The sequence below is a fragment of the Prionailurus viverrinus genome, chromosome A2 (assembly GCF_022837055.1).
Source record: "Prionailurus viverrinus isolate Anna chromosome A2, UM_Priviv_1.0, whole genome shotgun sequence".
Lineage (NCBI taxonomy): Eukaryota > Metazoa > Chordata > Mammalia > Carnivora > Felidae > Prionailurus > Prionailurus viverrinus.
In genome coordinates, this window is record NC_062562.1 from 164,417,638 (window position 1) to 164,442,103 (window position 24,466).

At 44.9% G+C, this 24,466-nt stretch overlaps 1 protein-coding gene across 6 annotated transcripts in view; it reads left to right on the forward strand.

The window, feature by feature from the left end:
- Positions 1–917: 917 nt before the first annotated feature.
- GALNTL5 (polypeptide N-acetylgalactosaminyltransferase like 5) overlaps positions 918–24,466 on the forward strand; it is a 57,593-nt gene continuing 34,044 nt past the window's right edge. For 3 of the 6 annotated variants that reach the window (XM_047848944.1, XM_047848946.1, XM_047848948.1), the window contains exons 1-5: positions 918–1,124; positions 5,805–6,105; positions 14,055–14,175; positions 20,668–20,834; positions 22,494–22,616. In XM_047848944.1, the coding sequence (XP_047704900.1) occupies positions 5,844–6,105; positions 14,055–14,175; positions 20,668–20,834; positions 22,494–22,616 (673 nt within the window). In that variant the 5' untranslated portion in view covers positions 918–1,124; positions 5,805–5,843. Of the gene's footprint in view, positions 1,129–5,804; positions 6,106–14,054; positions 14,176–20,667; positions 20,835–22,493; positions 22,617–24,466 lie in introns of those variants that run through there. The other 3 variants (XM_047848945.1, XM_047848947.1, XM_047848950.1) reach the window with 3 other exon arrangements.

Sequence of the window (24,466 nt, forward strand, 5' to 3'; positions counted from 1 at the left end):
TAATTTCCTTTTATCCTTAGGGAAGGTTCCAGGCTTTCTGGTCACCCCACAGGATTTACCTCCATTGTCACACGTGCACTTTGCTCTCACCCCCACGTTCCCTCCCCTCTGCAATCTTTATCTTCCTTCTCTTAACCTCTTCTCTTCAGCACCTACCAGCTCCCTAGTGTCCTCATGAGTTTGTTCTATGCCTTCTGTTTTGTTTTGTTACATTGTTCTTTCCCCTAATGAATCGTTTCTGGCAACAGTGCCCCCTGACTCTTGGGTGGGGACACCAGGCTGTAACAACTCAGTACACTTTTTATCTTGTATCTTCCCCTAATTTCTCACATGATTCTTGTCTCCCTTAAGCAACTCCTGGGTGGCACCCATGACTTCCTTGTCCTTTATACCTACAGAAAAATACCGGACATCTAGAATGTTCTCTGTTCTCTCATTCCTGGTTCTCCAGGGACAACCCAACCCACCACATACTTTGAAGCAGATGTTGGGTCCCCGGCAAAACAGGGTCAGCCTCCTCAGTGAGGGAAAGGTCAAATCTGCTCAGACGTGTTAAGAAGAAATTTCGCAAGCATTTGGCTGAACTTGTGTACTAATATCTAAATATTGAGTAATATAGAGTAAAAAATTAAAAGGCAGCCAAACAACCCTTTGGCTAATCTTTGGGTCCCTTGAGAGGTGTTCTGAAAGCTTATTTTTATCATGTTTATTTCCCAAAAAAAATGGCTAAAAATGAGACTGAGCCTAGATTTTTCCCAATAGGAGGCTTTTCCTATTTCCTTGGTTGAGGAATGAGGATTCTAAGACTCTCTAGAAGGACCCATTGAACTCTGGAAGTCCTGGATTCCACCTGCTGCTTGGAGCTTCTAAGCAGGAACCTCCAGCTGCTGGTGATGCCCTGTGTGATGTCATAGGACTTTGTGACACGGCCTGATGCTACATCGTGTGCATGCAGTACAAGGCGGGCAGGGTCACCCAGTACAATCAAGTATTTTCTCAGAATCCAGGCCATTCAGAAAAAAAAAATCTCATCTTTCAGATCGTTCAGCCTAGACCCCTGCCTAATTTCACCTGCGACTCAGCTTAGACAACGTATCAACTACAGAGCGGCCAATGTCTCAGTGGTAGGTGGGTGGCCTCAGCATGCTGAGAAAAATGGGAACAAAGTTGGGGGGTGGGGTGCCTTCCACCTGCATTCACTGGAAGCGACACATCAAATCGCTGAATCTTGAATGGGATGCTGGCTCTGGGGATTAGGATTAAGATCTGATTTGTAATAAGAGGCTGGGCTATACCACTCTAGAGGTAGACTGGGCATTATAATGATTTCAGTTCTTGAAAATCTGATCATTTATAGAGAATTTAGTTGTGACAGCATAGCCATGTTTTCTTGACCCTAAAAACTCACACTTTAAAACAAACTCGATGGCTGTGAATCAAGATTTAGTTTAGGGCTTTGGTTTTTCAGCGTGTACGTGTGTGTGAGCATATGTGCGCGTGTATACGTTTGGTGGGAGTGGGGGTGGGGGAGAGATGAGGTGCATATTCCAGAAAACCAGGGGGAGCTCTGCTTTACGAAAACATTGCATAAGAAAGCTTACATTAGTAAAATTTAAAAAAAAATGGAGGAGGCTAATTTTCCTACTCGTTCACATGTAGAGAATTTGCTCCAAATTTTCTTAATATACGAGAATCCTTCTAGACAATATGGATTTATTTTCTTTTCCGGTTTTAGTCCTAGCATGACCCCACATGTGTATTTTGTGTATGCAATCTGCCTCCCCTCACTTATGTTTTTCGTTAGCTTCTAATTGCTTTTGGTGTTCAGTGGAAATTAAAATGTCAAAATGTGACTTTTAATCTCTAGAAGTGGGGTTAATAGAAGTTAAACGGCTTCATTCTCTTCCCACTTATTTGAATCTGCCCATTTCTCCCTGTTAGAGGCTGTCTTCTCTTACACATTTGACACTTTTTCTTTGCATAATCGAATATTGCATTTTTGAAGAGTAATTTTTCCAGTCAATGGGCCTTCATTGTGCAACCTGGATCTCTGTCAGGGTGTTAAATCCTATGTCTTGGGAGGATGCTCCTATACGAATAAATGCCCCAATTTTATTATCGTTATTATTATCATGTTTTATTTTGAGAGAGAGAGAGAGCATGCGTGCACAAGTTGGGGAGGGGCAGAGAGAGAGGGAGGAAGGGGAGAGAGGGAATCCCCAGCAGGCTCCACACTCAGCTGGAGCCCGATGTGGGGCCCATCTCATGGACCGCAAGATCACGACTTGAGCAGATATCAAGAGCGGGAGGCTTAACCGACTGAGCCACCCAGGCGCCCCTCCCCCAATCCAGTCTTACACCCCCTCCCTTGATCTAGAATCTTCAGGTCTCGGCCCATGCACAGGACGATGATCCGGTTGGATCCTGATGCCTGGGTTCTGCAGTTCCCTGGGGACCCACTCTTTCCTCCCTGAGCAGGACTAGCACATTCCCAGCCAGGCTATGCTGTCACTTGACCCTAATTACTGATCTGGCGGTCAGGAGAGGACTGGGGGTGGGGGGATCCAGAGGAAGGTCGTGCGTGGCTTGCCAAGCATCCTCAAGCACAGGAGCAATGGGCCATTTCTGTAGATCCAGAGGGTGGGTCCTCATGGCCCTCCACCCACACACCCCCATCCCAAGTCTTAGCTTCTCCCTCCTTCCCTGGAGTCACCTTCCTTGGAGTCTAGCTGCCCTATCACCAAGCCCTGCCCATGAGTCTCAGCTTTCTCTGCCCTTCCAACGTAGGAGATGCGAATCCATTTATGTGATGCCAAGGAAGTCAGATTGATACTTTGCCTTAAAGTGGGGACTAGTCACCCTCAGCATTTCTCTTGTCTTTCTCAAATGCGTCTGTAGCACCCAACAGCAGCCATTTTGATTCCTCAGCTTTTATAATTACTTTTCCCTGCCCCCAGCTCCCAAATGCACCAACCAGAACGTTCCTTCCCACCAGTTGGCCACTGGTGAAGCCGTAACTAGCACACTGCTCCAGCCTGCTGGGTTCTAGTCGAACGCTGCCTTTCCACCAGCCTGGGGGGTCCTTAAGGGCAGCGGGTGAGCGGTGATGCACCCCCCCAAATCCCATTTTGGTGTCTGTTTCACAGGACCACCCCACTACCAACTTTCGTAGGTCAAGTTCCTCAGAAACAGACTTTGGGACTGAGATTTGCGTGCGGGCACTTCACTGGCATGGGTTTGGGGGAACACCTGCAAGCAAAGGAAACTGGGTCAAGCAATATTAACCTTAAAAATAAAGCTGCTGCGCGGCGTCTGGGTGGCTCAGTTGGTTAAGCCTCCGACTCGGCTCAGGTCGTGATCTCACAACTGGTGGGTTCCAGGCCCCCCCATCCCCACCCCCATCTGGCCCTGGGCTGACAGCTGGAGCCTGGAGCCTGCTTCGGATTCTGTGTCTCCATCTCTCTCTCCCCCTTCCCCACTCCTACTCTCTGTCTCAAAATAAACATTTAAAAGTAAAAATAAAAATAATAAAACTGCCGGTTATCTTGCCAGCAAAAATGGATTTATTTGGTAATAGTGGAGAACCGCCAACCTGCAGAAGCAAGGCAAAACCACAGGCAACTCTGGGAGACTAAAGGAGAAGAGGCTCTTTTATAGAGGAAGGGGGGAAGTCGGGAAGGCTGCTGTAAACTAAGAGTTCATTGGAGTAAACTGGACATTCACAGTATAGCGGCTTCTCATTGGCTGAGCTGTGACTGTCCCTCATTGGCTGGGCTGTTGCCGGGGGAGGAGGGAACCTTCCGTCCTCCTGCAGGGATAGTAGAGTGCCGTCCTCTGCAAGATGCTCCAGGAGTTGGGTCTACAATTGACGAGGAGCGCTGGAGATGAGAGCGCCCCCTGCCGGCCTCCTGACTCCATTCTGAACCAAGTTTCCTTTCCTTCATTTTCACAACAGAAAGAGGCTAGATAGACAGTGATGTGGTTGCCACAGGGACCTCTGTGGAAATCTCTGGGCCGGATGAGTCCTCAGAGTCATCTCAAGTTGAAATAAGCAAGTTGGGCTCATCAGCCAGTCTTTAAACATGAGATCCCTCAGGGAGGGGGAAACTTTGGACAAAGCCGCTTGCCCCCCCCCCCCCCCCCAGCGGTAACTCTGGGGGAGGGACTCAACCATGAGCCAGTACTCCGGCAGCGGGGTCCCACGCACTGACCTGGTGGCACCACCAGGTAAGACATCATATCCAGGTGTGTTCAGGTGTTTGGGGGGCAAGGTGCTGACTGGGTGGTTTGATGCCATGGAATTGTTGTGGGTCCTGAGTCCTGTGGGGGAAGAATGGGTCTCTGCTGTGAACAAGAGCGGTTAAGAGCCAGAGCGGGTGGGCAGGCTGGTTCCTAGTGCTGGCCTGAGGTCTACACTTTAGAAGCCCGCCTCTTCCCTCGAGTCCTAGAAAGGGTAAAAATGGGAGACGATACTACATGGTCAAATGTGGAGGAGGATACTTGAGTCAGAGCGTGAGGAGGACCCACACCAGGAGGTCCTAGAAAGAGAGTGATGCTGGAGAGCTTCAGGTTCGTATCCTTGATTCCCTCTTCCAGCCGCCAGGCTGTCACTCGATTTAAAAGGTTGGGGTGGGATGGGGCGCCTGGGTGGCTTGGTCGGTTAAGCGTCCGACTTTGGCTCGGGTCATGATCTCACGGTCTGTGAGTTCGAGCCCCGCGTCGGGCTCTGTGCTGACAGCTCCGAGCCTGGGGCCTGTTTTGGATTCTGTGTCTCCCTCTCTCTCTGCTCCTCCCCTGTTCATGCTCTGTCTCTCTCCATCTCAAAAATAAATAAACGTTAAAAAAAATTAAAAAATAAATAAATAAAAGGTTGGGGTGGGAGAGAAACGCTGCTATATACGCATGTGTTTATTACAGTGATGCCATTTGATAGACACAGTTTGCAATCCTTATTTTTAAATTTTTTCCAAAGTAATGTATACACAAAAAAATAAAACCAAATCTTATAAAGAGAGTCAGCAGGCCCCTGCCCAATTCCACCCTAATCCCCAGTTCAACTCTCCAAAAGCAATGGCTTTAGACTCTTTTAATATATTTCTTACGACAGTCAAACCTTCATATTTTAAATAATATTCCTAGGCTTCTGCTTCTTGGCTTGTTTTGCACATGAACTTCATTTTTCTTACGTGACTTCCATTTTTTTTAAATCTTAGCTTTCCCCACCCCCACCCCAGCACCTGGGTGGCTCCGTGGGTTAAGTATCCGACTCTTGATTTCAACTCAGGTCGTGATCCCACAGCTGTCGAGTTTGAGCCCTGTGGCAGACCGCCACATTTTCCCCATGAATCTATGTGATGATTTGATTAATACGGTAGCCAGTGCCTACATCTTCATCATTCTACAAACATTGTTCCTTAATTTTTACCACCAGATAGGACACCGACTTGCACTTGCCTGCCCCAAAGAATCTATCAAATCTGATATTCTTTTGACCCATCTCCTTTTAGGGGAGGGGTTGAGTGCCAGAGCTCACTAGAGCCCCCATTCCAGTGTGGGCTACCTCTTTCCTGGGCCGGATCCGCTATCTTGGGTCACTTCGCTTGGTGTGAAGTGATCTTCTGAACACCTGTTTTAAGAGGTTTTGCTAATAGAAAATGAGATCGTCTCTAGCGCATCAAAGTATATGATACATACGTAGAAATGTTTCTGTTTTTAAAACACTGAAAATTGAATTCAAACCAAGTAGATGATCTATAAGGCATGGAAATATCTAACATAGCTTCTTTTAAATTCTTCTGATTTAGGAAATTAACAAATGAGCCTTCAAAAATGCGAGGTTTACAATGAGAGGCATTTTAATTCAAACTTTACTGTATGGATCCTTGACATTTGGGATCTGGACAGCTCTGTTGTATGTATTTATTAACCACAATCATGTGAGCAACTTGGAGAAGAAAACCCAGGAGCCTGCCTCAATTTGGTCCCTTGAAAAAAAATTTCATCGGCAAGATACTCATGGCTCAGAGGAAATTCCAAGACCATATGTGAGATTTGAAAGTCCTGATGAAGAAGAAACCAAACCACAGAAATCCTTTTTCAAATGGAGTAAGTATTTTGATTTTCTCCATTAGCCATTTTAAGGGGAAGTATTTTTACTACATACAAATTTTAGGGAAAGCACAAGCGGGGGAGAAGGGCAGAGGGAGAGACAGAGAATCTTAAGTAGCCTCCACGTTCAGCGTGGAACCCAACACAGGGCGTCATCCTACAACCCTGGGATCGTGACCTGAGCTGAAATCAAGAGTTGGACACTCAACGGAATGAGTCACCCAGGCGCCCTGCAATATTATACATTTTTAATGTATTTGTAGATACTCTGCAATGAATTGCAATGCTGAGGTAAACGTGGATTACAAGGCTTCATGTGGACCTATTTTGTTTCTCTTATGTCAACACCTAGGTTTGGGACAGATGGGATTTAGGTAGATATATGCTTAACTTTAAAAAAAATGACGAAGTGTTTTCCAAGGTAGGTGTGCCATTAAATATCCCTTCCCGCAGCATATGAGAATCCCTTCGCTCCAAATCTTCGCCAACATTTGACACGGTCAGCTTTTTAGGTGTTAGGTATTCGAATAGGTAAGCAATGGTATCGTTGTGATCTTAATTTGCATTTCCCTGAGGACTAATAATTTTGAGCACCTTTTCATGTGCTTAATGACCACCCATATATCATCTTTTGTAAAATGTCTCTTCCCGTCTTTTGTCCATTTTTAAATTGGGATGTTTGTCTTCTGATTTTTAAGACTTAAAAAAAATTTATTTTTTATTTTGTTTTTTTAAAATTTTTTTTTTCAACGTTTATTTATTTTTGGGACAGAGAGAGACAGAGCATGAACGGGGGAGGAGCAGAGAGAGAGGGAGACACAGAATTGGAAACAGGCTCCAGGCTCCGAGCCATCAGCCCAGAGCCTGACGCGGGGCTCGAACTCCCGGACCGCGAGATCGTGACCTGGCTGAAGTCGGACGCTCAACTGACTGCGCCACCCAGGCGCCCCCCCCCCCAAAAAAATTTTTTTTTAATGTTTTTATTTTATTTTGAGAGAGAGACTGACTGAGCCACCCAGGTGCCTCGATTTTTAAGACTTTTTATTTATTTATTAAAAAAAATTTTTTTTAACGTTTATTTATTTTTGAGACAGAGAGAGACAGAGCATGAATGGGGGAGGGTCAGAGAGAGGGAGACACAGAATCTGAAACAGGCTCCAGGTTCTGAGCCGTCAGCACAGAGCCCGACGCGGGGCTCGAACTCACCGACCGCGAGATCGTGACCTGAGCCTAAGTCGGACGCTTAACTGACTGAGCCACCCAGGCGCCCCAAGACTTTTTAAAATGTATTTTGGATTTGAGGCCTTTGATATGTGAGTTGCAAATAGTACAAGTCTGTGCCTTGTCTTTTTATTCTCTTTTTTTTATCGACAAAAAGCACTGTATTGGTTTTAGAGTAGAGCATAATGATTTGATACGTGTATATATTGCAAAATAATCACCACAATGATTTTTGTTAACAGCCATCACACACACAGTTAAAATCTTTTTTCTTGTGATGAGATCTGTCTTGGCAACTTCCAAATATACAATATAGCATTGTTAGCCATAGTCACTATGCTGTACTTTTTAAATTCTCTTTTCAGTGGTGTCATTCAAGGAGGACAATTTTATTTTATCCTTTTACTTTCTATTTTTCCTTTTTTGGCTTTATTTATTTATTTTATATTATATTTATTCTGCTTTATTTATTGATTTCACTTATTTTTATTTATTTGTTTATTTACTTATTTACTTGTTTATTTTTGAGGGAGAGAATCTTAAGCAGCCAGCATGGAGCCCTACTCAGGGCTCGATCCCACAACCCTGGGATCATGACCTGAGCTGAAATCAACAATGAGATGCTATGGGGCGCCTGGGTGGCTCGGTCGTTTGGGCGTCCAACTTCGGCTCAGGTCATGATCTCACCGTCCGGTCCGTGAGTTCCAGCCCCGCGTCGGGCTCTGTGCTGACAGCTCAGAGCCTGGAGCCTGCTTCGGATTCTGTGCGTCCCTCTCTCTCTGCCCCTTCCCCACTCACGCTCTGTCTCTCTCTATCAAAAAATTAATAAACGTTAAAAAAATGTTAAAAAAAAAATCATCTGCTTAACCAACTGAGCCATCCAGGTGCCTCCAAGAAGAACAATTTTAAATTTTGATGTTCAGTCCGTCCCATTTTCTTGTACGGTTCATGTTTTTTATGTTTTATCAAAGTAACCTTCGCCTACCTCAAGTTCTCAGATTCCTTTCTGTGTTTTCTTATAGAAAGTTCAGGTTTTACTTTATATTTTACATCAGGGCCATGATGTGAGGTAAGGATCAATGTTCATTTCCCCTAGGTGGATATCCATTTCGTCCAGCAGCACTTGTTGAAAAAGCTCCCTTTTTCCATCTTGCCATCTCTGTCAAAAATCAGTTGACTGTTTTTGTTGGGTGTCTTTCTGAACTCTATTCTCATTCTTTTCAAAAATTGTTTTGGGGTGCCTGGGTGGCTCAGCTGGTTAAGTGGCTGACGCAATTTCGGTTCAGGTCATGATCTCACAGTTTGCAAATTCGAGTCCCACGTTGGGTTCTGCACTGACAGTTGGGAGCCTGCTTGGGATTCTCTCTCCCTCTCACTCTGCCCCTCCCCAATGCTCTCTCTCTCTCTCTCTCTCATTCTCTCTCAGAATACATAAAGAAACTTGAAAAAACTGTTTTGGTTATTCTAGATCTTTTGCTTGGTCATATAGGTTTTAGAAACATATTGTCAACGTCTACAAAAAAGCCTGCTCGGTTTTGTTTTGTTTTGTTTGTTTTGTCTCGAGAGAGAGAAAGCAGGGGAGGGGCAGAAAGAGAAGGAGAGAGGGAGAATCCCAAGCAGGCTCCACTTTTGAAATGTTGAATTTTCATTTTCATTCACTTCTGTATATTTTTATATTCCCTTTGAGACTTTCTCTTTGGATTATTTGGAAATGGGTTTTTAAATTTCCAACTCATGGAATAATTCTCTAGCGTCTACTACCGATATCCGGTTTGGTTCATTTATAGTCTGAAAATATACTCTATGATTTCAATTCTTTTAGGGTTTTTTTTTTGTTGTTTTTTTTTTTTTTTTTGAGGTTTGTCTCAGGATCCAGGATATGGTCTGTCTCTGGTGGCTGCTCCATGCACACTTGAAAAAAAATGCGTATTTGCTCTTTTCAGGTACGGTGTTCTTTACATCCACATCAGTTAGATCTTGTTGGGTGATTGTATTGTTCAGTTCTTCTGTGTCCTCGCTGAGTTTTTGGCTAGCAGTTCTGTCAGTTGCTAAGGGTGGGGGTTGAAGACCCCAACTGTACTTATGGGTTTGTCAGTTTCTACTTTAACTCTATCAGCTTTTGCTTCGTGTGTTTTGAGGCTCTTTTTTGATGTGATTGTATTTGGAATCATCATGTCTTGCTGGTGCACTGAGCTTTTTATCATGAGGTAATGTCTCTCTGTTTGTCTCTAGTAATTTTCTCTGGTCTATTTTATCTAATATTAATAGATACACTCCTGCTTTTCTTTTTTAAGTAGGCTCCATGCCCAAAGTGGGGCTTAAACTCATGACCCCGAGATCAAGAGTCATAGGCTCTACCCACTGAGCCAGCCAGGAGCTGCTTTTTTGATTAATATTTGCAAATACATCCTTTTTTATCCTTTTACTATCAATCGACCTAGGCTTCATTGAAGTAAGGTGCTTGTAGATAGCATATTATTGGAACATTTTTTTAAATCTACTCTGTCAATCTAGGCTTTTAATTGGTATATTTAGATCATTTGTATTTAAGACAGTTATTGACGTCAGAGTTTCTTAGCCAGTTTGTTTTTCATTTGTTCCCTCTGTTTCTCCATCTTCTGTTTCCCTTTTCTTTCCTTTCTGTGAGTTACTTGAACATTTTTTCAAAATTCCGTTTTGATTTATTTTATGCTGGTTTTTTTTTTTCAACAGATTGCTTTGTAGGGTTTCACTCGGGGTTGCTGTAGGTATTATGCAATCCATCTGTAACTTAACAGTCTCCTTGAATTGATGTTTTTCCACTTCAAGTAAAGTGTAAGCAGTCCCTTAGCCCTCCTCAATTAAAAAATTTACTTGTCTTCAGTATTGAGCGCCACATTACCTGGTGTTATAATTGTCGTTTCAGACACCAAATAGGATTCAAGAAACTCATGATAGCGGTGCCTCCATAGCTCAGTCGGTTAAGCGTCTGACTCCTGACTCAGCTCAAGTCACGATCTCATGGTTTCTAAGTTCCAGCCCCACATCAGGCTTTGCATGGACAGGGCAGAGCTTGCTTGGGATTCTCTCTCTTCCCTTCTTTCTCTGTCCCTCCCCCACTCGGTCTCGCTCTCTCAAATAAATAAACATTAAAAAAATGAAAAAAAGAAACTCATGAAAAGGACAGCCTATTATTTTGTCCCTATTTTTATCCATTTGGATGTTCTTTTTTCTTATCTGAAGTTCCACACTTCTGTTATCATTTCCTTTTTGTTTAGAGAACTTTCTTTTGCTGTCCTTTAAGAGCAGGTTACAAATTCTTAGTTTTTCTTCACTTAGGAGTATCTTTAATTTCTCACAATTCCCAAAGGATATTTTTGAGGGGTATAGAATTTGCTATTGACAGTTCTTTTCTTGCAGCATTCAGAAATGTTCTGTCACTTCCTTCCCTCCTCCACGATTTCAAAATTTTTTTCACGTGTATTTATTTGTGAAGGAGAGAGAGAGACAGTGTGAGTGGGGGAGGGGCAGAGAGAGAGGCACAGAATCCGAAGCAGGCTCCAGGCTGGCAGCACAGAGCCCAATGCGGGGCTAGAACTCACAAACCATGAGATCATGACCTGAACGGAAGTCGGACGCTCAACCGACTGAGCCACCCAGGTGCCCCGCCTCCTCCGCGATTTCAAACGAGAAATCCACGGCCATTCGGATTGTTCCTCTGCGAGTCTTACTTCTCTTCCCTCTGGCCACTTTCAAAAGTTTTCCTTTGCCTTCAGTTTTCAGAAATTTAGTTATGATGTGGCCCGACATGCATTTCTTTGGTTTATCCTGTTGGGGTTTTGTTCAGTCTCCTGAGTCTATAGATGTCCAACTTTCACCAAATTTGGGGAGTTTCCAGCCTTACTTCCAGAGTACTTTTTCAGTCCTACTCTGACTCCTCCCCTCCCAGGGCTCCGATAACACAAGGATCAGCTCTTTTCGTCCTCAGCGTGCAGGTTCCTGAAACTCTCTGCATTTTTTCCTGTCTGCTTTCTCTGTTGTTCGGATTCGGTGGATTTCACTGATCAGCCATCATCGCTCTACTAGTAAGCCGGTCCAGTGAGGTTTTTTTATTTAGACCATTGTGTTTTTTAGTCCTATATCTTCCATTTTTTCAAATATAGCTTGTGTTTCTTTGCTGAGATTTTCCCTTTTCCATTTGCTTCCATTCTTCTGATGACTGCTTTAGCATGAGAAGTCAGATCATTCTGACCTCTGACTCATCTCTGTCTTGTCTTTTCGTTCAATTGGAGATCCCTGGTTCTTGGCGTGAGAATGGGTTTCCGATTGTATTCTGGGCCTTTGGGATATTATGCAACACCGGGTCCTAATTAAGCTTCTTTATTAGGGGCCATCCCCTGCAGCACAAGGGTGGGCCAGGTGGGAGGTATTCTCAGTTTCCCCACTGGGTCTGCTGACACCCTTCCGGCAGCCAGCGATCACCCTGGGGAAGGGGAGGAGTTCAGCTCCCCCTTTGGTAAAATGAGGCACAGACGTGCATGAAGTTGCTGTCTCTGAGTTAGCTCCCCAGCGGGCCTCGCGGACAGCCAGTGAGGAGACAGGAGAAGCAGAGTCAGTGTCCAGCTTTGCATAACCCGCTTCTCTTATTGCCACCGGGTGGGGTAGAGGGTTAGCTCTCGGCTGGGCCCTGCTAACGTGAGGGGCAGGGGCTATGTGGAATGGTGACGAGTCCCACCTTGCGTCCCCTCCAGAAGCCTCGTCGCTCGCTGCCAGCTGGGCTCGGAGGCTCAGCATTGCTATTGCCACGGCGCTATCTGGGGGAGAGTGAGAGCGCCACCTGCTTCCCCCAGGCCAGCTCCCCGCCCAGGCTGCCCGCACCCCCCAGGTAATCAGAGCCCTGCTGCTGCTGCCACGAAGGGGGATAGAAGGGTGGGTTCTGCTCAGTCCCACCCACACCACTGCCCTTTACTCCCTCGGGTGTGGTGGAAGGCCTCCTCCCTGCCCCGGGGGGTGGTGTGGTTCTCCCACTTCTGCTTGACTTGACTAGATTAGGTTCGGCCAAAGGATTTCTTGGTTGGCCCTCCCCCCGCCCCCCCAGCCCTGTGGCGGGAGGGAACAGACTTATCTGGGAGGCTTTTTGGCCTGTGCCATTGGTGGTTCTACTGGGAGGCTTCTACAGACCTCTGTCCGGGAGATACGGGAGGCAGCGAGGAAATTAGGAGCTCCCATGTCCTTCCTCCAGTCCTGAGGCTTCTGCCGCCTTATTTCCCCTTTTCTGAGCCCTCCTATGCTCATCTATTGTGTTACGTTCAGGATTTCTCAGGTGCAGGAAAGAGGGCTTAGGGGAAATGGGGTTACTGCATCCTGAAGAGAATCCCTTTTGTATATAATATAGCCTTTTATATCGGTTTTGGAAAGCACTCCGTGGGCATTGGAAAAGAAAGTTCATTCTTCAAAACCAAAGCAACATTCAAATCCACTAAGGAAATAGTGCTAATGACATTTATCAAGTTCTTTCTAACTTTTTCTCTGACTTAGAGTTGTTCTTAAAATATTCCATTACTGGGGCGCCTGGGTGGCACAGTCGGTTAAGCGTCCGACTTCAGCCAGGTCACGATCTCGCGGTCCGTGAGTTCGAGCCCCGCATCAGGCTCTGGGCTGATGGCTCGGAGCCTGGAGCCTGTTTCCGATTCTGTGTCTCCCTCTCTCTCTGCCCCTCCCCCGTTCATGCTCTGTCTCTCTCTGTCCCAAAAATAAATAAAAAACGTTGAAAAAAATTAAAAAAAATATTCCATTACTACTTGTGGCAGTATATATTGATATCTCTAATGATTTTAACGTATTTTGCTGTAGCATTATTTGATGTCTGCAAGCTCATTATTATTTAGTCTTTATTATGACTTATTGTGAGTATAAAATGACTTTCTGGATGTTGCTTCCGATGAATTCTGTACTTTTTAAATGATATTTGGACTCCTGCCTTCTTAGACCCTTCTTTTAACCATTCTAGTTCATTCTGTTTATCTTTTGTGATTACATTTTATTTCTTCAGTGACATCTGAGAATTTTTCTCTCTTAAGAGGAAATTTACTCCAACTTCGTTTTGTGTTAGGACCGGTAATTTGGGGGTGGCCTCTGGGATCTTGTTATTTTTTTTATTTTTCCATTTATTTATTTTTTGAGAGACATAGAGAGAGCACAAGTGGGGGAGGGGCAAAAGAGGAGGAGACACAGAATCCGAAGCAGGCTGCAGGCTCCGAGCTGTCAGCATAGAGCCCGACGCGGGGCTCGAACTCACAAACCATGAGATCATAACCTGAGCTGAAGTCGGACGCTTAACCAGCTGAGCCACCCAGGCGCCCCTGGCATCTTGCTATTAAAAAAATGGCCAGTGGCATTTTTTTATTCTCTGCAATGGAATGTGGGGGGAGGGGTTTGAGCCCCCTTCCGGAAATCCCTCAGTTACAATCTCAGGACCCTTGTGAATCATGATGGGACCAAGGAGGCTGAACACTTCCTTCCCTAGAGGGACTGAGTGACCAAAGACTGGCTTGTTGTTCATACTTTTCTAAGGAATCTGCTCTGAGTTTAACCTTGTCATCCGGGGGGGTAGTTAGGTTCCAGGAAAATGACTCTGACTCATTATAAAAGGAGTGAATTCAGGATGGAGTTGTTCTTATGGTCCTTGATCAAAGCGACATTAGTAAACTTGTTACTTACGTGACTCTCATTACCCTTTCTTGCAGGTAAGGATTTTAACTATTCAAGCTCAGAATTTGTTGATGGATTTTTAAAATATGGATTTAACACCATTCTCAGTAAAAGCTTGGGCAGTGAGAGAGAAGTACCAGATACCAGAAATAAAAAGTATGTTTCTCCTAATTTTTTATGGAGGTATAGTTGAAATATAAGATTATATTCGTTTCAAGTATGCAACATAATGATTTGATATTTACATATATTGCAAAATAGTAGCCACAATAAGGCTAGTTAACATTGGCCACCATACATACCTACCAAAAATATTCGCATGTGTGATGAGGAATTTTAAGATCTATTCTCTCTGCTACTTTCAAATATGCAGCATAGTATTATTAACTATAGTTACCATATAGACATTATATCCCCACGATGCATTTATTTTATTTTATTTTATTAAAAAAATTTTTTTTTTAAACGTTTATTTATTTTTGAGACCGAGAGAGACAGAGCATGGACGGGGGAGAGGCAGAGAGAGAGAGGGAGACACAGAATGGGAAGCAGGCTCCAGGCTCTGCTCTGACGGAAGCAGCCATCAGCACAGAGCCCGACGCGGGGCTCGAACTCACGGACCGCGAGATAGTGACCTGAGCTGAAGTCGGACGCTTAACCGACTGAGCCACCCAGGCGCCCCACGATGCATTTATTTTATAACGGAGCTTTGTTTTGTCCATTCCCTTCCTCTGGCAACCACCAGTTTGTTCTCTGTATTTATAAGCTTGGGTTGGGGATGTTTGGTTGGTTGGTTGTTTTTTAGATTCCACATATAAGTGAGATCATATGGTATTTATCTCTCTCTGACTTATTACATTTAGTGTAATGCCCTCAAGGTCCATCCATGTTCTTGCAAATGACAAGATTCCATTCTTTTTTTATATTGAATAACATTCCATTGTGTATATGACACTGCATTCTTTATCCATTCATCCACTGATGGAGGGTTAGGTTGTTTCTGTGTCTTAGCTATTGTAAATAATGCTGCAGTGAACTTGGGGTGCGTATGTCTTTATGAGTTAGCGCTTTCATTTTTTCCAGGTAAATACCTGCCAGTGAAATTGTTGGATCATATGTTAGCTTTCTTTTGAATTTTTTGAGGAACTTCCATGCTGTTTTCCATTTTGGCCGCACCAATTTCCATTCCCGGCAACAGTGCATAAGGGTTGGCTCTTCTCCACATCCTCCTCAACACTTGTTATTTCTTGTCTTTTTGATAATAGCCATTCTGACAGGTGCGAGATGATATCTCGTTGTGGTTTTGATTTGCATTTCCTGATTATTAGTGACATTGAGTACTTTTTCATGTACCTGTTGGCCATCGTATGCCTTTGGAAAAATAGCTATTCAGATTTTCTGCCCATTTTTAAAAAAAAATTTTGTTACTGGTTATTTATTCTTTGAGAGACAGACAGAGGAACAGTGCGTGAGCAGGGGAGGGGCAGAGGGAGGGAGACACAGAATCCGAAGCAGGCTACAGGCTCTGAGCTGTCAGCACAGAGCCCGATGCGGGGCTCAAAATAACGAATGGTGAGATCATGACCTGAGCCGAAGTCGGTCACTCAACCAACTGAGCCACCCAGGCACCCCAGATTTCCTGCCCATTTTTTTTTTTTTTTAAATTTTTTTTTTTCAACGTTTATCTATTTTTGGGACAGAGAGAGACAGAGCATGAATGGGGGAGGGGCAGAGAGAGACGGAGACACAGAATCGGAAACAGGCTCCAGGCTCTGAGCCATCAGCCCAGAGCCCGACGCGGGGCTCGAACTCACGGACCGCGAGATCATGACCTGGCTGAAGTCGGACGCTTAACCGACTGTGCCACCCAGGCGCCCCTTCCTGCCCATTTTTTAATTGAATTGTTTGTTTGGTATCAAGTTTTACGAATTCTTTGTATATTTTAGATGTTAATCCCTTATCACGTGTATGATTTTCTCCCATTCAGTACAGGTTTATACTTTTGTTGTCTTTGTTTTTGGAGCCAGATCCAAAACATCATCCCCAAGATTGATGTCAAGAAACTTACTACTACCTCTGTCTCCTTCTAGGATCTTTATGGTTTTGGGTCTTACCTTCAAGTCTTTAATCTATTTCAAGTTAATTTCTGTGTATGGTGTTAAGAGAGTGGTCCAGTTTCATTCTTTTGCATGTGGCTAGCAACATTGAAAAGACTGTCCTTTCCCTGTTGTGTATTCTTGGCTTTTTTTCTTAATTGATTAATCATAAATGGATGATTTTATTTTCTTTCTGAGCACTCTACTCTGTTCCATTGATCCATGAGTCTCTTTTTATGCCAATGCCAGACTGTTTTCATTACGACAGCTTTGCAACAGAGTTTGAAGTCAGAGCATGTGATGCCTCCAGCTGTGTTCTTGTTTCTCCAAATTGCTTTGCCTCTTCATCTTCTGTAGTTTCATATGAATTTGAGGATTCTTTGTTTTATTTCTATGAAAAATGCCATTGGAATTGTGATATGGATTGCATTGAATCTGTAGATTTCTTTGGTATAAGGACATCTTCATGGTGTCAAATTCTTTTTTTTTTTTAATTTTTTTAATGTTTACTTATTTCTGAGAGACAGAAAGAGACAGAGCACAGTGGGGGAGGGACACAGAGAGAGGGAGACACAGAATCCAAAGCAGGCTCCAGGCTCTGAGCTGTCAGCACAGAGCCCGACGTGGGGCTTAACCTCACGAACTGTGAGATGGTGACCTGAGCCGAAGTCGGATGCTTAACCGACTGAGCCACCCAGGCCCCCATCAGTGTCAAATTCTTCTAACCCCTGAGCGCAAAACACCCTTCCACTTATTTGTGTCTTCTTTAATTTCTTTTATTAATGTCTTCTAGCTTTCAGTGTACAAGTCTAAACATGAATATGTTTTAAGTTTTTATTTATTTATTTATTTTTTAATTTTTTTTTTAAATTTTTTTTCAACATTTATTTATTTTGGGGACAGAGAGAGACAAAGCATGAACGGGGGAGGGGCAGAGAGGGAGACACAGAATCGGAAACAGGCTCCAGGCTCTGAGCCATCAGCCCAGAGCCTGACGCGGGGCTCGAACTCACGGACCGCGAGATCGTGACCTGGCTGAAGTCGGACGCTTAACCGACTGCGCCACCCAGGCGCCCCTGTTTTAAGTTTTTAAATAAACAGTTACTAACCAGATTTTAATTTTGGCATATTAGCAGTCTTGTAATATAGGTTCCTGTTTTGGGGACTTGGAGTAGATAGTTTCAAAATTCTAGAGTTGAGAATACCTTCCCCATTTGCACCAAGTGTATCCTAGGTATTTATAAGAATTGCATCTCCCCCGAGATATTTTTACTAAATTACCAATGAGGACATTTAGACAAAGGGGTATTTCTTTTGCTTTCTTTTTAATTTTTTAATGTTTACTTATTTACTTTGACAGAGAGAGAGCCGGGGAGGGGCAGAGAGAGAGGGAGAGAGCATCCCAAGCAGATGCTACACCGTCAGCCCAGAGCCCGATGCGGGGCTCGATCTCACAAACCACGAGGTCATGACCTGAGCTGAAGTCAAGAGTCGGACGCTCAACCGACCGAGCCACCCAGGCCTCCTAGAGAGAGAGATTGTCCAAAGAGAGAAGTGAACTTGGAAGTTTTCGTATTCAGAATATTAACCTCTTTAACAGGAAATTCGGTTTTCAGCCATTCTTGTACTAATCTTGTTATTTCACTAAATGGGATTTCCATTTCAGCTTTGCCTTAAAGTTCGTAGGATTATTTTCACTCGCTATTGAAGTATTTGATACAGATCTTTGAAGAGACCATTTTTATGTTGCTTGGTCTTCTGATGTAATTTCTGTCTTTGCACTTTTCAGTTTGGAAATAATTTCAGACCTACAAAATGGTTGGAAAAAATCTCTCAAAGAATTCCTGTATAGCCTTTTCTTAGATTCCCCAAATGTTAATATCTTCTACAGACACAATTGAAATATTTACAGCTGCCCCACTAGTGTCCTTTTTCTGGAAAGGTCCAACCCAGGATGACTTGCGGCATTCCCATGCCCTCGGTTTTCCTTCATCTGAAACTGTTCCCAAGTCTTTATCTTTCATGACTATAACACTTTTTAAGAGAGCTAACCAGTTTTTTTCTAGAATGTTCCTCGGTTGGAGTTTGATGTTTCCTTGTGATCAAATCCTGGTCATGCTTTTTGGTAGGAATCCCGTAGAAATGATGTTATGTCCTCCTCGAGCATCGTATTAGGAGGCACTTGATGTCCATTTGTCCCATTACTAACGAGGTGACTGGGGGTGAAGATACTTTTGATCACTTGACCAAAACAGAAGGTGTCAGATTTCTGCACTGCAAAATTACTATTTATCCTTTTGTAGTTAATAACTTGGGTAGCTTTCTTTTAAATTTTAATTACAGAAAACCTGGCAAATATCAAAAAGCACAAAAGGGGCAAGTCGGCACGCCCCCAGTCCTACAGTCTTTTCTTCTTAGTGCACAAGGTGTAACCCAACTATCTCCCCCCTACCCAGTGCACTCTGTGTCTGTCCCTGTGCCCTAATTTTCCCTTTTTTCGAGGATGCCAGTCTTATTGGACTTACGTCCACCTTAATGACATCTTCCTCATTGCTTCTGCAACAGCCCCATTTCCAAATAAGGACACATCCTGAGGAACTGGGGCTGAGGACTTCAACAGATGAATTTGGGGGAGACACAATTCAACGCACAATAGTCCTGCTTTCTACTGGACTCTTGGTCACCTATATGACCAGCAAAGAACAGAGCAGCTAACCAAGGATGACCAAACTCAGGTCTTGTCCAAATTACTTTTACCCTGAAAAACTGCCTGCTTAGGTAAGAAACGTTTAAGTCAGCAAAGACCACAGCAACATTTATCAGTTAATTTTGGAGAAACTCATACACACAGGGGCCTAACGGGTCCTGGTGGGACGTAGTCTCAGGCTCGTCCACTCACATGGTCTGTCTTCCATTTATCCACAGTTTTCTTCAAATGATATTCCCGGGACTGAATGTCACGTTAGAGACGGGCCTACGTAGCACGAGCTCCCCCTGGACCATCACATCCCTCGTATTATCCTTCCATTAGCCCCCACCCCACTTTCTCTCACCTACTGCCTGTCTGGCCACGGTCCGTTAGCCCAGGGACGGGCACCTGAGTTGCGCTGGGCCAGTGAATCCTTACTGTGCATTTCGAGCCAGAGAGAAAGTCTCACCAGTTTCTCCTTGGGTGCTGATGTTGGCCACAATTCCCACTCCCGTGGAATAAAGAGGTGCAAACGAGTCAGGTTGCAGACAGAGGGTAAGAATCCTATAATGAGTCTGACGTAATACTTACTATCTGCCAGGTGCCGTTCTGAGCATTTGACATAGCAACTCATTGAACCCACACAACCTTTGGGGAAGGCTGATATTGTTATAGTTACTATTATTCCCAGGTGGAAAGACAAGAGCAGAAGTGGACAGAGTGTCCAAGTGGCTTTCAAGCCTCTGGCTCCAGTCATTCTTCTTGCCTGTACACTTGTCACCAGGTCCTGTGGGGCAGGGGGGGTCCCCTTCCAATGTACTCCCCTTTCTTTTGCTTATATTAGCACCGGAGGGGGGGGTTGCCATTTACAACCGAAATATTTCACAATACAACCACATGATGCAGCAATTCAAACGCTAATCAACGGCTAATAACGAATATTATTACAATTCAGCTTCTGTTCTTCTCTCCTATGCACGAAAATAATGACACACTTTTGTCAAATCCCTGGAAGAAATCCAATCACGCTATATCCACTGCACTTCTTTGTTGCAACAAACTGAGGCACCAGATTTTCTTTGCAGACAGTGCAATGTGGTGGATTTGTGCCTTTCAGCGTGAATCAGCGTGTTAATACACTTTAATAATAGAAACCAAAATACCCGTATGAGTCACGTTTACACTGTGTTCGAATTGAATTAAGATGGTCCAAACAGAGTCTCCAGGGAAGAGCACTTATTGCTGGCACGAAGAAGGGGGGGATGACTTAGGGGCATTTGGGTGGCTCAGTCGGTTGAGAGTCTGCCTTTGGCTCAGGTCATGATCTCGCAGTTCGTGAGTTCGAGCCCTGTGTGGGGCTCTATGCTGACAGCTTGGAGCCTGGAGATGCTTCGGATTCTGTGTCTCCCTCTCTCTTGTCTCTCTCTGTCTCTCTCTCAAAAAGACATAAATATTGGGACACCTGGGTGGCTCAGTCGGTTGGGCATCTGACTTTGGCTCGGGTCATGGTCTCGAAGTTTGTGAGTTCAAGCCCCGCGTCGGGCTCTGTGCTGACAGCTCAGAGCCTGGAGCCTGCTTTGTGTTCTGTGTCTCCCTCTCTCTCTGCCCCTCCCCCACTTGTACTCTGTCTCTCAGAAATAAATAAACGTTAAATAAATACACAAATGTTAAAAAAAAACTTAAGAGAAAATATTAGAATAGATAAGAAGTTAGAAGAGCTTTTGTACCTTAATTTTGGTGTTTTCAAATGTGCGGTCACCTTATTATCGTAATCATCCATTACGGGAATAGAGAGGAAAAACCGTAAATGATTTGCGTCAGTGAGACCACAAATCATTTTCTTCCCTTTACTTATCCTCGCAGGTGTTTGCAAAAACATTACCCAGCCAACCTACCTACTGCCAGTGTTGTCGTCTGCTTCCACAACGAGGAGTTTAACGCCTTGTTTCGGACCATGTTCAGTGTCGTAAACCTCACCCCACGCCACTTCCTTGAAGAAATTATTCTGGTAGACGACATGAGCGACTCTGGTAAGACAGAACTCCATCCATCGATGTCGTGTGCTCTGAAGGCGATCCCTGATGGCGCTTGGGTTCTTTTATTACTCATTTCACATTTGATGGGTGTGGAGGCAGGCGCCGTTGGCTCACCGGTGGGGATGTAAGAGCCGGTCCCTGCCCCGCGGTGTTGGGCTCACGGGCGATCAGTGCTTCCATGAGGTAAATATAGGAGCACCAACCTGGTCTTCAGAGGTCATGGAGGCTGTTCAGGAAGAGATGACATCTAAACCCATGTCTGAGGGGTGAGTTGGAGGTACCTAGATGGAGAGGAGGGAGAAAGTGTTTTAGGCAGAGGAAATAGCGTTGTCAAGGCCCAGAGGTAACATCCTGAGTTTGGGATAGTTCTGTACTTCCTGTAGTTTACATATGAGTATAGCATTGGGAGAGAGTGTGGACATACAGCCAGAGCCACCAAAAGGCAACGCCGCTCATGAGGGACTCTGGTTGAATTTTCGCTGGAGAAATGGAGTGCTAGCAGAGGCTTAATGCAGGGAAGAGACAGGACCTAAGTCCTTCTCACGAAAGAATTCTCATCAGACCAACTGCAGTCAAGAGCATGCTCTCCTCTGCTCGTTGGTTTCAAAGAGTCGTGATATGAATACAAAATCTGATTCGTTATCCGTTTTACAGCTTAATTATAAACCTGAGGCAAACCAAGAGGGCCCAGACTAGTGAAAAGCTTGGAGTCTGTAAGTCCCCGTAGGGGTCCATTTCCCTTGGAAGCAATATATCAGTATTGGATAGGTTTCCTACAGAAAAGTTAACCTAATCTACTGTGAATCTGACCCCCTGCGGGCTGGGAAAGAAAAAAAGGAGAGAGAGTAGGGAGACGAACAGGCAGGGGTACAAAAGAGCATGTTCCAGGAGACTGACCCGTGGGGAAGTGACTCTACTTTGTCCAACTGAAGATTACTCAAGCCAACGTCAGCTACGTTTAGGAATTTCACACGTTGGCCAGGCACTACCATGTATAACGTGATTTCTCCGAGAACCACTCTTTATTTCTACTGTTGTGCACAGGAGGGGATGTGTAGAGATGGTCAGAGTCCTTATCCAATCAGTAGCACCGGGCAGCACATTTGGCCGCATGCTGAGCGAGAAGTCCCCAAAGCCCTGAGCAAGGGACGGGGGTTGGCGGGAGACCTTCTGCTAGACTGTGGCTTGAAATTTTTTTTTTATGTTCATTATTTATTTTTGAGAGTCAGAGAGACCGAGCATGAACAGGGAAGGGGCAGAGAGAGAGGGAGACACAGAATCCGAAGCAGGCCCCAGGCTCCGAGCTGTCAGCACAGAGCCCAGAGCGTGTAAGAGGCATGTTGAGAGCTGACATGTTAGTGAGAAAGTCAGATTGCTCCAAAGCGCCAAGACTCACGCTTTTTCTATTAAATTCTTAACAATGACTTATCAAAATAGAGGTATTTCACTAGAAACCTAGAAGAATATTTACGGTTGATTTCAATGCTGAATCACGTGTCTCTCCCTTCCTCACATAGGATAACATTTGTAACGTTAGCACTTCTGTGGCAGAACATGGTTTTCAGCAATCCGTCAAAAGTGTGATATATTGCTATCTTGTCTGTAGTTCTAGTTTCTAAGTTGTCAAGTGTTGGATTTTTTTTTTTTTTCCAGATGATTTGAAAGAAAAACTAGACCACCACCTGGAAATTTTTCGGGGAAAGATTAAATTAATAAGAAACAAAAAGAGAGAGGGACTTATCCGATCACGGATGATAGGGGCCTCTCGTGCTTCAGGTATGAGCCTTCCATTTGGGACTTGACCCCGTGTCTGTATCACAGAGACCCTCCTGCCCGTGCAGAGATAGTTTCTCGTGGGGCCCCTCCAAGTCTCCACTGGCACAAGAAGAAGAGTGGATGTGTATTTCAGCCATATGAGTCTTTGGACTCTGAAAGTACATATTCCGCTTTAAGATGTCGATTTGTTACTTCATTTATTTTTATTATTTATTTATTTATTTATTTTTTTAACGTTTATTTATTTTTGAGACAGAGAGAGACAGAGCATGAACGGGGGAGAGGCAGAGAGAGAGGGAGACACAGAATGGGAAGCAGGCTCCAGGCTCTCAGCCGTCAGCACAGAGCCTGACGCGGGGCTCGAACTCACGGACTGCGAGATTATGACCTGAGCCAAAGTCGGACGCTTAACCCAGTGAGCCACCCAGGCGCCCCCGCTTTGTTGTTTCAAATGGAAGGTGTGTTTTTGCAGGAGCTATAAGGTTAGATCCCGTTACAGGATGAATTCCCCCAGATACAGACTCTGGCCTGGAGCTCCACATGCAGCCAGGAGAGCAAGACTTTCTAGGGACGGTGGGGCCCTGGTGCAGCTACCTGTCCCACAGGGAAACCCTGAAGTCAGGTGGGGACCAAAGGCCAAGACGAAATGAGAAGAGAGAGAGTGTCAGGATGGAGAGAGGGAGAGTGTGGACCAGAAGCTTCTGGCCTGAAACCCGCCATGGGGGAGAGGGAAGGAAGGAGGTCTGGGCCGTGTGGCTGTCAGTAGGTCGCGGGGCTGGTGGGGAGTCCCAGAGCACAGTCCTGCCTTGAGGCCCAAACGGCCCCGCTCTGCCTCTGCCCCCAATACGCATGTGTGCTTCGTCCTTGGCTGGAGTCGCCGGGAGGCCGTGGCCTTGGGGTGAATACTGAGCAGATCCCAAAGATTGGGAAGCTGTCAAACGGCCCCTCCCTGCAGGCTGTCTTGAAGGGCATCGCTACATCCAGTCTCTGTGGTCACATGACCTCCTCTCTGTGTCTGTCTGTGTCCAAATCTCCCTCAGATTAAGGGCCCACCTCCTCCAGCAGGACCTCGTCCTAACAAATTCCGTCTACGACAATCCTATTTCCAAATACAGTCACATTTTGAGGTCTTGGGGGTTAGGACTTGAATATATCTCTGGGGGACACAATTCAACACACAATACTACCAGAGAGTTTGGGATGGGGTTGTTTTGTTTTGTTAAGGAGAAAGTCTTGTTAATTTTTTATTTAGAAAAGTTTCAAACCCATAGAACACTTATATAAAGATCCACGAGGGGCGCCTGGGTGGCGCAGTCGGCTAAGCGTCCGACTTCAGCCAGGTCACGATCTCGCGGTCCATGAGTTCGAGCCCCGCGTCGGGCTCTGGGCTGATGGCTCAGAGCCTGGAGCCTGTTTCCGATTCTGTGTCTCCCTCTCTCTCTGCCCCTCCCCCGTTCATGCTCTGTCTCTCTCTGTCCCAAAAATGAATAAAAAACGTTGAAAAAAAAAAATTAAAAAAAAAAAAAAAAAAAAGATCCACGAGTTGTTGATATCTTACAATACCCTCTCCACTCACACACATACTCTCTTTCCCTGCCATCCCTTCCCCTACACACACACACACACACACACACACATACACACACACACACATTACTTCTATGTCTAAAAGTAAGATCGGGGCGCCTGGGTGGCTCAGTGGGTTGAGCGTCCGACTTCGGCTCAGGTCATGATCTCGCAGTTTGTGGGTTTGAGCCCCGCGTCAGGCCCTGTGCTGACAGCTCGGGGTCTGGAGCCTGCTTCGGATTCTGGGTCTCCCTCTCTCTGCCCCTCCCCTGCTCATACTCTGT